The sequence below is a fragment of the Bombyx mandarina genome, chromosome 21 (assembly GCF_030267445.1).
Source record: "Bombyx mandarina strain Sakado chromosome 21, ASM3026744v2".
Taxonomy (NCBI): Eukaryota; Metazoa; Arthropoda; class Insecta; order Lepidoptera; family Bombycidae; genus Bombyx; species Bombyx mandarina.
Window position 1 is genome coordinate 1,075,635 of NC_143227.1, and position 16,371 is coordinate 1,092,005.

Here is a 16,371-nt window from a genome sequence, read left to right on the forward strand (position 1 = left end):
GTCCGAGCGGGGGGAGCCCCATGCGACAGACTTCGCATTGAGATCCCCCACGAGAATCACTGGACGGAGAGCGAGGCGGCGAGCAATCGCCCCGATCCCGCCCAGGAAATGCCCGAACTCGACAGTAGGCCTGTTCGGAGAGAAGTACGCCCCGATCACGACGGTCCCTTCCAACTGCACCGCGACGAACCCTTGGCCCCTGGTCACCATCGCCAGGGGGGGGATCGCCGCGTCTCTTCTTATGGCTATGGCCGCCAGGCCGCCATCGTCCCCGAACCAGCAATCATTTGCCGGGGGAACGAAATATGGCTCGGCGACCACAGCCACATCTATAGACCACTCCGCCATACTCTGAGACAGCATGTCCTGAGCTCTGGCGGAGTGGTTCAGGTTTCCTTGGAGGAAGCGATAGGTGCGGTCCATTACTGTTGGACCATATCCATCGCTCCCTCCCCTTCACCGCTGCCCCCACCCTCCGGCACCGGTGCCGCAGCGGGAGTCATAGGGCGTAGTGCAAGCTCACAAGATTCATTAGAGCAGGGGTGAGCAACATTTTTATTCAATGGATCAAAATAATCTTCCTTAAACTCTTAATAATTATTTACGAAATTGATTTAAAATAAATATTAGAATGAAAGAAAAAATTAAATTAAAAAAAAAACTAAACATTTCATATACAAATTTTAATGCAAGATAAAAACAAACAAGTAAAGAACAGAAAAACTAGCAGAAACGAGAAAGTCGATAGAATAAATTTAATTTTAGGGATGCTTAGCGGGCCGCGTGTTGCTCATCCTTGCACTAGACTGCGGTAGGCAGCGGCTTGGCTCTGGCCCTGGCATTGCTGAAGTCCATGGGCGACGGTAACCACTCACCATCAGGTGGGCCGTATGCCCGTCTGCCTACAAAGGCAATAAAAAAAAAAAAAAAGACCAATAATCTTGATATCGAATAATAAACTATTGGCACTAAATGGTGCGTCTTTTGGGTGTGATTTAGCAGCGCGTCCCACCACACCAGCCTTGTGTTCAACATCGAAACAACCTGGGTAAGAGAAAATAGTAAACAGACCAAATCGCTTCACGGTATTCTAAGCACAACAAATTATAACAATTACAAACAACACAAAATACTTTTAATTTTAAAACCACAATAATTCCGTTCGTGACCGTGAACAGTTTGAACACGATGAGGGCCTCCTTATTGTTTTTATTTGTACTGTGTTATGAAGTTGTTTTATGCTTTGTAAGTATTAAATGCGTGTATTTTAAGTCGGCACGGTTGGATCAGTATTGTGCGACGTATTTTAACCACGAAGCTGTCATGTACTCCGGTATAGAAGGTGGGGCCATGTCAGTGGCTTCGTCTCATGTCTCAAGGTGGATACGGGTTTTCACGTTGTGATGTTTAAAGTTCCGACAACCACTTAATACCAGGTAAGTAAACGCATCTGGCCATTCGCCGGAATATAAAATCCTCGCAAATGACCAACTTTGTGACAGCTATTGCTTTCGTCTATAAACCTTATCGTAACATCTTTAAGCAATGTCTATTGTTGTTTTTTTTTTCTGGCTCAGAAAGCAAACCAAGGGCAGAGCAGAATTGTGTATGCTAATCCAAAATATGTCCGAAACGTTCACATACTGACCGCTAGAGCGTCTAAAGGGAAACCTTACACTACTAACTTTACTATGGAAGCTTTGACCCAAATAGAAGATAACATCACGGTGAGTATACGTGGAAGGGTCGCGGAGCAAAAACCTTGTTCTTTTTTTTATGATTGAAAGATACTGGTGGCCCGGAGGTCTTTCCAGTTTCACCAGGACAGGTGGGCGAGCAAAGGCCAGGAGGGGTGGGATTTGCTAACAACTGCCCGAGCGCCTCAGAAGGAGATCTAACAACTCAAAAGCAATTGCTTCGCGATTGAATCTACTACCGGATCGGAATCGCGACCCGTTGAGAAGATCCGGCGAGAAACTCAGCGGGCTGATGCATGGGTTAGGTTGCACGTCGACCTCTTTGTCGAGTTCGACGAGTACGGTTACCGGGGTCCCTAAGTCTGCTCCTAGTGTTACAGCTGAAGACGTCTAATGCAACGGTTATTGGATCTGATGGATCCGTAAGGACGTGACCTTGTTCTAACGTTTAGTAGCGGTAGGATTTGGGACTACCGAGAGACCTCGGTTTATCTGTGCTTTTTTACTGTTTGTTTTGGGGACATTCTGGGACACATTCTGGGAGCTCTCTGAGGAATGCTTCGTGATTCTTCTACCGCCATACTACCTAGAACCATTGCGTTCATCCAAAGTGCGTTACCAGAGATATTTTCTGCCACGTACAATGCGATATTGGAATTAACTTCCTTCCACGGTTCTTCTTGAGCGCTGCGACAAGTCCTTCTGCAAACGAGGTTTGGGGAGAGTACGTAACGGTAGGCAGCGGCTTGGCATTACTGATGTACATGAGCGGACGGTAACCACTCACCATCAGGTCAGCCTTAAGCTCGTCTGGGCAAAAAAACTATCTAGTATGATTTCAAATCAGTTGAGTTACTAAATTTGAACGATGAGCCGCGAATTTACATGTCCATCAAGAACAAAAAAATACTTTGCTATCTTTATAACAAAGAGCTATAAGCGAATGAGATCACAGCCTACCTCGCGTTAAGTCCCTCCTCCGTGCGCCGTATACCTCAGTGCTGAGGGTCGTGACCTTTACGAAGCACTTTTGTTAGGACTATGTTCTTCCATTCACTCCTGTCCTCCGCACAGTGGATAGCGACATTGATGCTGGATTCCAAAGTCGTCTTAATCTGATCGGACCAGCGCATGGGACTACGCCATCTAGGCCTCTTTCCTTCCACTTTGCCGGTGATGAGAAGTCTTTCGAGATTCGCATTAAGTGGTTATCTTCTATCTTTAGACTTCAATATTCACGAGTTTAATTGATATTTTCAGATGATTGCAACTTACAACTTCAAAGGAATGAAGGTACAGTGGAAAGAGACATTTTGTAAAATTATAAGGTTCAAATGGGTTAAGGATTTCGTAAATGAATTCGTTCAGCCAGCGATCACAAGGTGTCCTTGGCCTGTCGTGAGTACTCTAGTACTTTTAGCTTTTTATACGTAAGCACACTCAAGTGAGCGAGAAAAGCTTAAACATAAATAAATTTATTTATTTTAAAGTTTAACATTTTAATAATTTTCTTTATAATTTTTTTTGCTCTCGTAAAGATATTAAAGATTTTAAAATTGATTAGTCGTGATTATTTAATAATTACATGTGATTACTGGTGGTAGGACCTCTTGTTAGTCCGCATGGGTAGGTACCACCACCGTGTCTATTTCTGCCGTGAAGCAGTAATGCGTTTCGGTTTGAAGGGCGGGGCAGCCGCTGTAGCTATACTGAGGCCTTAGAACTGATAACTCAAGGAGGATGGCGCATTTACGTCGTTGATGTCTATGGGCTCCAGTAACCACTTAACACCAGGTGGGCTGTGAGCTGGTCCACACATCTAAGCAATAAAATAAAAAAAAGTAACTGATTTTCTCACGGGCCTCAATTAGCTCTAATTCTATTTTGAAATTTTCATTGAATTCCAGGGTAATTATTCGATCATTGATATGGAACTACCACCGAAGAACCTCCATCTACCGATGTCTCAAGGTAAATTGGATCCGTCCGTGGACTTCCTGATAACCGGAACCAATACATATGTACTTCGGATTACGATGTTATTGGTTTTGACCTAATTGTTTCTAACGCAACCTTCCGATGTCTGGGTTTTTCGAACGGTTCGGTGACAAAAAAAAACACGCTTCAACAATTCGACAAAAAAAATATCCATGTTGAGTTTTACAGTTGCAGAACTGTTTTCTATGTGAATTGTGTGCGATTTAGATGATTTTTGACTATACCTAATTAGTGTTCAGGCCAGTGCCTTCAATTATTTTATAGCAATGTCAAAGATGCTAGCCTTCTAAGGCGCTAAGAATCATAGTTTGATAACTTAATGTATTTCGTTATCATTCAATTATTCACTACCCGCTCTTCAAGCACGCTGTATATCTCTCAATTTAAATATTATAAGAATAACATCAAATGCTGGAGTTTTATTACCACAAGAAACTCCTTTATGTATTAGAAGCCGGTACAATTAGTTTTATTTACATCGATTCGCGAAATCCTAATAAAATATCAAACACATCATAATTTAAATATTGATTTAAAGTAGACCATACAATTTCATTGTAACGATATTATGTATTCAAATATTATTTCGCATCATTTCACTGAGTTTTTCGGCCATAGCTATTAGCACAGAGTTCGGGTACAGAGACAACGGCGCCGGAAGTACGCTGGCGTCCATTATCCGAACGCCGGAAACTGATTTTAATCTGAAAAAAGAATTACAGGAACATACGTTTTAATTGGGCGACCAGACCAACTCGTGATCTATTTGGTGTTGAGAAGTTACCGGATCCATTTTGCGGTTGGAGGTAAAGAGCAATCCTACCTACCCTTCATATAGTATCGGCATTCATTAGCTGCCTCGGGGACACACTGAGAGAAGATTGATTGAAGTTTTTTATGATAATTAGCTAGACTCTTTCGCGGCTGGAATGAGTAGGCTACCCCTCGCCTACCAGGTGTGACAGCATTAAAAATCGGACTTCCATCGGACATCCTTATTCGTCTCATCACTGCCAATATAAACATAAGCGAACATGATCAAGATACTGTTTCCTTAAAATAATTGTCAAAGAGTTTTTTTTTTTTTTTTTTTTTATTGCCTTTGTAGGCAGACGGGCATACGGCCCACCTGATGGTGAGTGGTTACCGTCGCCCATGGACTTCAGCAATGCCAGGGGCAGAGCCAAGCCGCTGCCTACCGCTTAATACTCTCCACAAGCCTCGTTTGAAGAAGGACATGTCATAGCGCTCGGGAAACACCGTGGAGGGGAGCTCATTCCATAGCCGGATGGTACGTGGCAAAAAAGATCTCTGGAAACGCACTGTGGATGACCGCAGTGGCTCCAGGTAGTATGGATGAACTCTACTCCGGTGGCGGGCGGTGCGATGGTAAAAACGAGATGCTGGTATCATCTCGAACAATTCCTCAGAGCACTCCCCATGGAACATACGGTATAAAATACAGAGGGAACCGAAGTCCCTCCGCAAACCCAGAGGCTCCAAACGATCCGAGAGAATGGTATTATCGACAATCCGAACGGCCCTCCTCTGTATGGAGTCAAATGGAAGAAGCTGGTATTTGGGAGCCCCGGCCCAGAGATGGGAGCAGTACTACATGCGAGGCCGGACTTGTGCTTTATAAAGCAAAAGTCTTTGTCCAGGCGTGAAGTACCGCTTCGCTCTGTTGAGGACTCCCAGCATTTTGGACGCCAACTTGGCTTTGCCTTCCAAATGACTCCGAAACTGGACATCGCTCGAAATGTCGACCCCAAGTACCCCGATACTCTCGGAAGGTTGCAGGGATACTCCTTGGAATTGCGGCGCCATGACAAAGGGGTCCTTCTTCGCAGTGAACGCGCAAACTTGTGTCTTTATAGGGTTGAATTGAACCAAGTTCAATTCACCCCATTCGGAGACTTGCCCCAGAGAGTTCTCCACTTCAGACACAAGTTTTGATCGTCTCTCTTGCACCACGCTCCGAGAGAGACTCTGATGGCCGATATATCGCGCATCCCCCGTGCTGTCATCCGCATAGCAATGCATGCCATCAATAGACAGCATGTCATTGATATACAGGATGAAAAGCGTGGGGGAGAGCACCGAACCTTGTGGAACGCCAGCGTTAATGGTCATGGTATCAGAACAATCACAGTCCACAACGACCGTGATGTTCCGCCCATCCAAAAAGCTAGCGATCCACTTGCAGAGACCCTCGGGGATTCCGTAAGATGGTAACTTCGACAGAAGTGCCCTATGCCAGACCCTGTCGAAGGCCTTCGCGATATCAAGGCTCACGGCAAGAGCCTCGCCCTTGCTCTCCAAGGCTTCAGCCCACCTGTGAGTAAGGTATACAAGAAGATCGCCAGCTGAGCGACCGTGACGGAAACCGTACTGTCGGTCACTGATCAGCTGGCGATCTTCAAGATACTTCAGGAGTTGTGTATTTATAATTCGCTCCATCACCTTGGAAAGCAAGGAAGTTATCGCGATAGGCCTGTAGCTCGATGGGTCCGACCGGTCACCCTTCTTGGGGATAGGGTGGACATGGGCGGTCTTCCATGAAGACGGAACCCTGTTAGTGCAATAAGAGAGGCGATACAAACGCGTTAGCGCAGGTGTCAGCTCAGGGGCGCACGTTTTCAAAACCACTGCGGGGATGCCGTCTGGCCCACTCGACTTATGGAAGTCCAGGAGTCGGAGCTCCCGCCTGACTGCACACTGTGTGAAGCAGATATCCGGCAGGGAGCTATCACACCGGGGGATGTTCGGTGGTGTGGCACCCCCGTCGTCCACAGTCGAGTTCGAGGCGAAGAGTTTGACCAGAAGGTCAGCCTTCTCTTTCGCGCTGTGGGCCAGACTGTCATCGGACTTGCGCAGTGGTGGGAGACTAGACCTGCAAAAGTTTCCTTCTGCAGCTTTGGCGGGCGACCAAAAAGCACGGCTCCCGGAGGGATAGCTCTTCAATCGCTCGCCAACTCTAGCAACGTGCTCCGACTTCGCCTTGGCAATTATCTTCTTGTAGGACCTGGAAGCGGCGTTATATTTCCGCCTTTCCCCTGAGATGTTAGGATCCCGACGTCTCCTGGCATTATCCCATGCCACGTATGCGGACCGCTTGAGGTGTGCAGCATCCCTGCTGGCATTGTTATACCAGGGTCTGCTGCGACCCCCAACGGGCACTTCAGAGGAGGGAATAAACAATTCCATCCCCTGGAGCACCACGTCTTTAAGACGGTCCGCACAGACGTCAGGATCAGCAGAGGAAAAGCAGAACCGCCCCCATGGGTAGGATGCGTAAAATTCACGCAATCCATCCCAATCTGCTGACATATACCGCCAAACTCTTCGATACCCGGTCGTCGTTCGACGATCAGGACGAGAGAGTGGTACGGCAGCACGAATAAGGCAGTGATCAGACGATCCAAGCGGAGCGTCGACCACCACACTGTATCCGGCCGGATCTGTGGTCAGCAGAAGGTCCAACAAAGAAGGCTCGTGCCCCTCGATATCTGGGACACGGGTGGGCTGTGTCACCAGCTGGGAGAAGCCGTAGGCCAAGGCGAAATCGTAGGCAGTCCGAACCGGGAGGTCAGTGGTTCTGGACCCCAACCACTCTTGGTGGTGAGCGTTAAAGTCTCCAAGAACCACCACCTCCGCAGATGGGTACTGCTCAAGCACGCGGTTAGTCCCCTCTTGCACATGCTCAAACAGAGCTGAACCTGCATCACTGCTGTGGGACCTGTACAGGCACGCGTAGATTCGGCTACGACCCCCGTGATCTACGCGCAGCCACAAGAGGGACAGGTCCCGTTGTTCGAGGCCCCGAAGACGGCGACAACAGACATCAGCCCGGACGAATACGCACACCCCGGCTTTACGCAGGAAGTTGTGCTCCAATACGTAGCCGGGGTACTCAAGGTATGAGGTATCATCCGGAGCAGATATCTGCGTCTCCGTTAAAAAAAGCAGGGCAGGCTGCGCCGTCTCAAGGTGGTGGTGTACGGCGTCAAGGTTGCTATGTAGGCCCCTGACATTGCTGAAATCCACATTAAATGTGGAATGGGGAACCGCCTGTGAAACCCTTTTCTTTTTTTTTGTCGACTTCATAGTTGTTAAATTTTCGGAGAGTAGGATTAGGAGAGGTAGGATGTTGGAGGTGAGATCGAGGCAACACCTGAATGAAGCGCGGAGCATAGTACGCGCTCGACCACGGATTGCGTGAGAGACCGACGCAGGGCATGGAAGGGCCCCCAGTCCACTCTGCGTGCGATCGCCGGGATCCACTCCGGTCTCCGACTCCGGCACGACGACCGCACGACAGGATTTTACACCGGTTGGCGGGACAGCTTCCCGGGGCGGAGTTTAGTAGAAACACCCGGGTTCAGGTCCCCTACTGACCGGCGGGCGGCAGCGGGTACCGTTTCACTGGGTCTCCCTATACCCCCGTCAAACAATCACGCCCCGTGAGTTCGCACGCACGTCTGCTCCGCAAGTTCCAGGCGTCACCAAGACTCACCCCCAACAAGGAAGGGGAAAGGGGAGGGATAGAACTGGCTCTCCAACCCACACGCCGGAACACAGCTAGGCTATTTGGCGGCGGACTCTAGTTGGAGGGTGGTCGCCAGCCAGTCGGACTAGGTCTTACCACCGGTTATGTTTTCGGCTCCCGTTTAGCACCACCCAGGGGTCACTTGTAGGGAATCGCGGGTTAAACCTACGGAAGCGGGAAGCACCAACCCCCAAATTGTCACTTTATAATCCAAGATCCACAGTATATAAGGCATATCAGTGAGCCCAGGTAGATACTATTATAGTGTCTATGTATACGGCGAAGCAGTCGTGTGCTTGGTTTGAAGAGCGGGACAATATTTTTAGAATACAATTGTAAGGTCTACCTCATATTTCTTTTTTTCCTACCTAAGTTGGTAGCCTTGAAAGCCATGTCAGCGTAACCTAAAAAGTAGGTGAGCTCACGGGATTCAAATCTGACGACGTTGCTAACACTAACCATAGCAAGAGCCGTACTTCGCAGAATCTACCACCAGATCGGAAACGCGTGAGAAGATCCGCCGAGAAACTCAGTGGGCTGTGTCTTTGGGTTAATTTACTCGTCGAGCCTTTCGTCGCAAGCGACGGGTTCGTCGAAAACTATGATCGGCGCTTGAGGTACCTAAAAGCACCGTTAATGGATCGGGAGGATCCGAAATGACGTGTTTAGGGTGACGTCAACTGTTTACCATTCGGTCCACAGGATCGGGTATGGGCATATCTCAAGATTGATTGAGAGCATTCCGTTTCAATCCTTAAAAATATCAAAATAATTCAAAGCGATAATAATCATTATGAATATTGATATACGTACTGTAATTGGTCATCAACGACCGTTCCACCGGAGCAGGTCCCGGCGACGTGGTGGCCGGTCACCGCTACCTCTCGGATCAAACACTCCAGATACGTATCCGGGGGAGTATTGATTTTTGCAGATTTTATCTTTCTTTCAAATTTCTGTTGCTTTTGCTGTCTGTATATAGGAGAAATTATGGTAGTATATTATGATACAAATGATAACACTCGTAGAAGCGCATTGTCTGTACTGTTTCGAAGTCGTCGTGGCCTAAAGGATAAGACGTCCGGTGCATTCGTGTTCAGCGATGCACCGGTGTTCGAATCCCGCAGGCGGGTACCAATTTTTTAAATGAAATATAATGAAATATAAGTAAGTACATAATCTTAACAAATGTTCATGATTGACTTCCACGGTGAAGGAACATCGTGTAGTAAAAATTAAACCCGCAAAATTATAATTGGCGTAATTACTGGTGGTAGGGCCTCTTGTGAGTCCGCACGAGTAGGTACCACCACCCCGCCTATTTCTGCCGTGAAACAGTAATGCGTTCCGGTTTGAAGGGTGGGGCAGCCGTTGTAACTATTCTGAGACCTTAGAGCTTATATCTCAAGTTGAGTGGCGCATTTACGTTGTAGATGTCTATGGGCTCCAGTAACCACTTAACACCAGGTGGGCTGGTCCACGCACCTGAGCAATAAAAAAAACCTTTAGAATTGTTGATATGAGCGACGGTGATCACTCGAAATCGGCTAATTGGATGCATAGTTTGCTGGAGTTCACTATTATAATACCATCGATTATTATAGATATTTATATTTTGACGAAGCATGTGGCTGATAACTCTATTTCTATAATCTGACGAAGCGTGTTGCGGATAATAATATGTACTTTTAGGTTATTAAAATAATATTTTGTGTAAATATTTGGAAATATATTTATATTTTATTATAGAACTCCTATAAACCAGAATACCGCGACACACCTTGGGAGATGAGGCCAAAATATCAAATGTATCGATGACTGTCTTACTCTTCAAGCCCATGGGCAGAATCATGGTCACTACCAGTTGGGCCCCTAAGTTAAAATCAGCACTAAATACCGTTGAAGCATCATCTTCAGTGCGAAGTAGCCTATTGCTGGGGCCAGACTGTAGTGTTACGGCCCGTGGGCCCAAATGAGCTGGCGACACTATCCCGTCTATTCCTTTCAGTCACTTAAGCCGAAGCATCCGACGATGATACGGAACTAGCTTACAATCTCAATCTCTTTCTGCTCCTCTGGTCTTCCGACGTGTAGTTCCAGAAGGTAAGACAACGCTCAGGTCTGGGCCAGTGGATCTTTGCTCCCACATCTCGAAATGGCTTTGTTGACACCAGCTGCTCTGCCCTCCTTATTGCTGTTGCATAATGTTTTTAAGTGTTATTAGGCTATTTTTAGTTGCTTGGTACATACCAATGTATTTATGTTTGATTGTATGTAACGGAATTTTTGTAAGTTATTTTTAAGCGAAGACGCCAGGTAACTTAAAAATATGCACACGCATCAAGAACCAATGACAGTACAATAATTATTTAACTTCCCTCTAATAGCCTGACCGTTGTAACAATGGGATAAATTAATATGAAATTAATTGTTAGTTCGTTTTGTTATTTAAGTGTGTTTTTTGTGTTTTTAAAGGAAATTTATTAGTAAACTCAAGAAGAACATAGCAAAAGTTGAAGGGACTATTCTATATCAGATTATCTCAAGTTAAGCGCACATCGCATTTGATTGACTGCGTGAACATTGCACACTGCATCAACCATTGAGTCAAAATATCCGCAGCATTAAAATATTAGTCTTTAGACTTAGAACCGACGCTGGTGGTCGCTTCGCGGACGCATCAACCAGGACAGTACACATCCATACGATCTTAAAGCGCTTTCCACCACGACGGTCCTAATAAAGCATTTACGCTTTACCTTGTATCATGCATCTAACGTCCTCGAATCTCTCCAAGTACCGAGGGTCTACGAGGGGGGGAGTTTTCGTGTTGGCATCCGCTAAGCTGACAGACCCTCGGCTGATGGGCTGGGTGCAAGTCGATAGGAACATGAACCCTTCCTTTCTTGTCGAATTGTGAAATGGAAAGGTTGCGCGGAAGACCTAAAAACGAAAAGACTTAAAGTTTTTCTATGTGAACTTTTTGGAGCAATCTGGCCAAAGCTTTTACTTGAGGTTTGTAATTGGACAGATCCCGCAGCAGTCTCTCACTAGATGTTCCCATGGAGAACAGCATCACGGCAGACTGGTTTTGGTATTCGACTCCAGCGACAGGTGGGAAAGACAGTAGACCTGAAATATTAAAATAAAGCATTTCAACAATTATCGTTTTAACTGCATTGAAAACAAGCTGTCCACAAAGACAATAAATTAGAGACAAGGTTACTGGTGGCTCGAAGGACATTCAAGTTTGATAAGGACAAAGCGAACACAGGCTCAGCCAGGAAATACTAATAGGTCCCCCCTTTTGGTACTCATTGTGCTAGTCTACTAAATCAAATCAGAATCAAAAATGCATAGTTAGACTGAACATTATTTATTCTAGTAAGAGGTGGATTTCTGTCAGCGTAAGCTCTGTAAAATTATACTCTCACCTTCGCCTTTCCACAAGTATTCCCAGACGGTCGTCGCGGTGAATACCTTCGCCAGGGTCACGCTGATTGGCTTCTGGATGCTGACGTAGAGGGGAAAATTCATATGATCGTGCAAGTTCCTGCCAACGTGCTCGTTCACCACAACCGGCTTTATTTTCAATCTGTCATTGAAAGGTTTTTTGTTTAGAAATGTTTTTTTAAATAAAGGTCATTAGGGTTAAAATTGTATCATTATTTTACAAAACACATCTTTCGCTGATGCGTATATTTTAAAGCTTGAAGAGTTCGAATTCAAAAAAGTCTGTAGGATTAGCACTTGCGTTCTCAGCTCAGTGAAGTTAATTTTACGTGAAATGTCTTCTGAGAGTTCCAAGAAAACATCTTAGTTGACGTAATTTTTTTAATTTCCCATCAGAAACGTTTTCGTATGTCTTGGCTGCGAGATTTTGTTCTCTTTTACAACAAATTTGATTTAGGAATAATCCCTCAATAGACTGTCCTTGTTTTGGATCAGAGCCCACTCTTGCTAGCCGCAGGATTCCGTACTTACTTCTGCAACAATTCTTTCGGTCCGATTCCAGACAGCATTAGTATCTGCGGTGTCTTAATGGCGCCCGCGCAAATAATGATGGCCTTGTTGATGAAAACGTTGTTAAGGTATCGATGGTTTAGCAAAATGTACAGTGAGACTGCCTTCTTGTTTTCGAAGCGTATCTGAAAGATGTAAGACCCGGAATTTTTATTTTATGCCAACAATCATCCATCGCGTTCCCAACATTGGCACAAAGAAACAAATTTAGGAGACGTGCAGGTATTATTGTAATGCTGAGAAGTTGCTGCCAATTCTCAGTTAAATCACCAGTAGATTTCTACAGCACGGAAAGAGATGAGGTGGTGATATTTCAGGCCATGTTAAATACAATTGTCGATAGAATCAGATAATTAACTGAAGATCATATACATCACAACGGGTATACTACTTACTATTTCTCTAGACATGAACTCGAACTCCAATCGTATTGCTTACTAGTTTCTTCTACCTTCAAACTGGAACGTATGACTGCTTCATGGCAGAAAGAGGTAGGAGGTTTGTATTTTCTCATACGGGATAACAATACACTCTCAGCTAGTTTACGATAGGAATTTAATATCAGAAAATGCCACTATCCGTTCTCCTGTGAGACCTTCAGTCGCCAATTGCCATACATACGGAAAGAGTTGTGATGCAGGGGTGGAGGAAGGCGAAAACCACAAAGTCTGCTGAAATACATATACGAAAGACTTACTGAAATACCCTGGGTGTTCAGCAAAACGTGTAAGTTGTCTCTCTGCAGCGCCGGCTTCAGGTACGCGTCGAACGAGACGTGTCTGACACCGGCCTTAATTGTCGCTGTGGCTTTTTGAAACTTTGTGTACTCTGTCTTCGTCTGTCTTGATGCTTCTTTAAATGTCGTCATGAGTTCGTCGCGGTGATTTAGTACTAGTTTCATTGGCGCCTGTAATTCAGCTCTTCATTGTTATTTTACAACAAAACCTTTCTTTTTCGTAAGACGAACTCAGTGACCCCTTAATACTAAGCGGCCAACGGAATTATTTGATAACAGGACATAACAGGACAAAAAAAAAAGAAAAATCAGTGGCACTGTTTGAAATGCTTGAGGTATTGGTTTGAAGTTTTAAAGACATTCAAATAAAGAGCCCTGTTCTTTTCACCGGTCGTTAATATAGGAAAAGGAGGTTTGGAATTAGAGTTTAAAATTGTGGTCATAGCAACAGTACTGAAGTGAAAGTGATTTTACGTACTGGTATGAAATATTTTATTGTTACTTTTTTCATGTCCCTTTTTTGACATATGAACTACACAATTATGAACGCTCACCGTAGCGTACCAAAGTTCAGGGGGTACTACAGCTAAACCAATACAGACCGCTAAAATATTTAATACGTAGATGTTAAAAATTATTATGTGTTTTAAGCTTTACCATTGATTTTGGACAAAAGCCATATTCGTAACAGCGTTCAGTGTCAAATTCACTCTGCGTTGTACCAAATGCCTTCAAGAAGTATGGCTTCAGGTCGGCAAACGTCCAACCTTCGAAGCCGAGTTGAGACCATTTCTCGTAATCTCGGGGCGAACCAGAGCCGTGAAGGAGAAAGTTTATTTGTCCGGAGCCGCCGAGTCCTTTTCCGCGTGGCAGGATTTGTGTCTTGAATATCGAAAAGAAATCCAATTTATTGTGATGATAGGCAAATGACTGGTGGTGGTAGGACCTCTTCTGAGTCCGCGCGGGTAGGTACCACCACCCTGCCTATTTCTGCCGTGAAGCAGTAATGCGTTTCGGTCTGAAGGGTGGCGCAGCCGTTGTAACTATATTGAGACCTTAGAACTCATATCTCAAGGTGGGTGGCGGCATTTACGTTGTAGATGTTTATGGGCTCCAGTAACCACTTAACACCAGGTGGGCTGTGCGCTCGTCCACCCAACTAAGAATTAAAAAAAAAAGAAGGAAAGGTAGGATTTTCACTATGTATATTTCGAAACTCTGCGACCTCTTCTTCGTCGTATTTTCTTCCCAAAATAAAAGATCGTTCACCTGCCGCCAAAGTCCAAAAGATGAGTATCTTTGTGGCACTGTTCTCACAGACCAGTCGTTTGGTCCCTGCTGTGCTGCAGTTGGCGTCAGAGGCATCCTGGTGAAGTAGCCCATTTGCTCACCAGCTTCGATTAGTAGGACTTTGGTGTTCGGGTCTTCGGAGAGGCGAGAGGCCAGAACACAACCTGATGTGCCGGCGCCAACTGAAATGAGCATTGATAAGAAGGCAAATTTTCACCTGAAGTACCACCAATAACCGTATTAAGTTTCAAGACCATCTGATAAACCAAATGCGAATGTATAAATTACAAACCAAGAGACAATTCTATTTTAATTTATTTTAATTTTTGTTTTATTGCTGTGTTTGGTGGACGAGCTCACAGCCCACCTGGTGTTAAGTGGTTACCGGAGGCCATAGACATCTACAACGTAAATGCCGCCACCTACCTTGAGATATGAGTTCTAAGGTCTCAATATAGTTACAACGGCTGCCCCATCCTTCAAACCGAAACGCATTACTGCTTTACGGTAGAAATAGGTGGTACCTACCCGTGCGTACTCACAAGAGGTCCTACCACCAGTCGTTTTTTTTATATTAGGACATATTATATATTGCAGCTATGTATTTATTTTAAAATTGTATGTCCAGTAATTTAAGTTCTTGTTAAATACGTACAAACATAGAAGAAAATACATATCATTTGGTGTTTAATTACTGTAAACTTTATTGAAAATTTTCATAACATTGGACATGGACTAAAATATTAAATTCCAAATTTCGTAGATCAACAATTTTAACTCACTCAATAAATGTTCGAAAGAAATCGAAAACTTAAATGCTAAATCTAGCTTCTACCAAGCAAAAGGCGCCGTTTTGCTCCACAACTTTCATAAGGAGTCACGAATGTAGCTTACCAATAATATAATCATATCTCTTTTCTGGCTTCTTAATAATACTGGAATACACGTTCGCATATCTCTGATATAAAACGTAAGACAAACATGCGAAAACCACACCTAAGACGTACGTATATATTGTCATTGTTATAAAACAACATAAAACACTAATTCCTCACACATTACGATGGCATGTTTGTGATTTGTCTGAAGTTTCACGCGGGTTTTTTTTTTACTTAATTGAATTAGAACGGCGTCGGCAACATTTGGTTGGTTAGAACCGTTTAAAATTGCATAAGTAATAATAAAGCCTTTTATTTCCCATCACCTAAGTATTACATGTACATTTACTGATGGTAGGACCTGTTGTGAGTCCGCGCGGGTAGGTACCACCGCCCTGTCTATTTCTGCCGTGAAGCAGTAATGCGTTTCGGTTTGAAGGGTGGGGCAGCCGTTGTAACTATACTGAGACCTTACAACTTATATCTCAAGGTGGGTGGCGCATTTACGTTGTAGATGTCTATGGGCTCCAGCAACCACTTAACACCAGGTGGGCTGTGAGCTCGTCCACACAACTAAGCAATAAAAAAATAAAAAAAATGTAAATATTCTTAAATATATAATAATATGATTTTTACATTTTGATCTATTTCCAGTTTTTACATTATTATTTTTTATATTAGATTTCTTTTTTCTTTATTGTTGCTTATTTGATTAGCCTACATCAAACTTTTCTTCGATAGGAACCCCTCTTTGGGTATAGGCCTCCTCCAGCTTAATCCAATTTTCTTTGTTCTTAGCTCTTTTCATCCATTATTTTCTTCTTTTGTTTTAGCTATCCTTACCTTGGCATTGAAGTGCCAAGTGAAGTTAAAATTGCATATTGCATTGCAATTCGTATTTGCATTTACAAAAATAATTCTGCTATAAAATTAAGTCTATTGTAGAAGATGATGAAAACAACGGATGAGTACCTAAACGGCCTATCTGATTGGAAATAAGAATCGATTCTAGTGGCTGCCTATCAGTCTCAAAGGCTCGACAAACTTCCTTCCTCTTTATAAGATCCTAAGTATTTTTGTTTATAGATTAGGCAGGAAACCTCACGATGGACTTGATATCAACATCACAAAATCAATGCCGGCGTCCGCTTGAGGACATCAGTTAGAACTAACCTTTAATGCTGTACTTATCCTTATTAC

The 16,371-nt window shown here is 44.3% G+C and overlaps 2 protein-coding genes across 2 annotated transcripts; one reads left to right on the plus strand and one right to left on the minus strand.

The window, feature by feature from the left end:
* The first annotated feature begins 1,691 nt into the window (after window positions 1-1,691).
* Window positions 1,692-3,890, plus strand: LOC114240249 (uncharacterized). The gene is made up of 3 exons (XM_028170713.2): window positions 1,692-1,727; window positions 2,958-3,095; window positions 3,605-3,890. The coding sequence occupies exons 1-3, from the start codon at window positions 1,692-1,694 to the stop codon at window positions 3,752-3,754; spliced, it is 324 nt and encodes a 107-aa protein (XP_028026514.2). The 3' UTR covers window positions 3,755-3,890.
* A 318-nt stretch (window positions 3,891-4,208) lies between these two features.
* ninaG (neither inactivation nor afterpotential protein G) lies at window positions 4,209-15,373 on the minus strand. Its single transcript, XM_028170859.2, has 11 exons — window positions 15,188-15,373; window positions 14,273-14,475; window positions 13,661-13,885; window positions 12,965-13,174; window positions 12,229-12,392; window positions 11,679-11,839; window positions 11,255-11,376; window positions 11,004-11,187; window positions 10,297-10,438; window positions 9,058-9,216; window positions 4,209-4,399 (listed from the first exon to the last, which is right to left on the minus strand). The coding sequence occupies exons 1-11, from the start codon at window positions 15,312-15,314 to the stop codon at window positions 4,270-4,272; spliced, it is 1,827 nt and encodes a 608-aa protein (XP_028026660.2). The 5' UTR covers window positions 15,315-15,373; the 3' UTR covers window positions 4,209-4,269.
* Window positions 15,374-16,371: the final 998 nt, after the last annotated feature.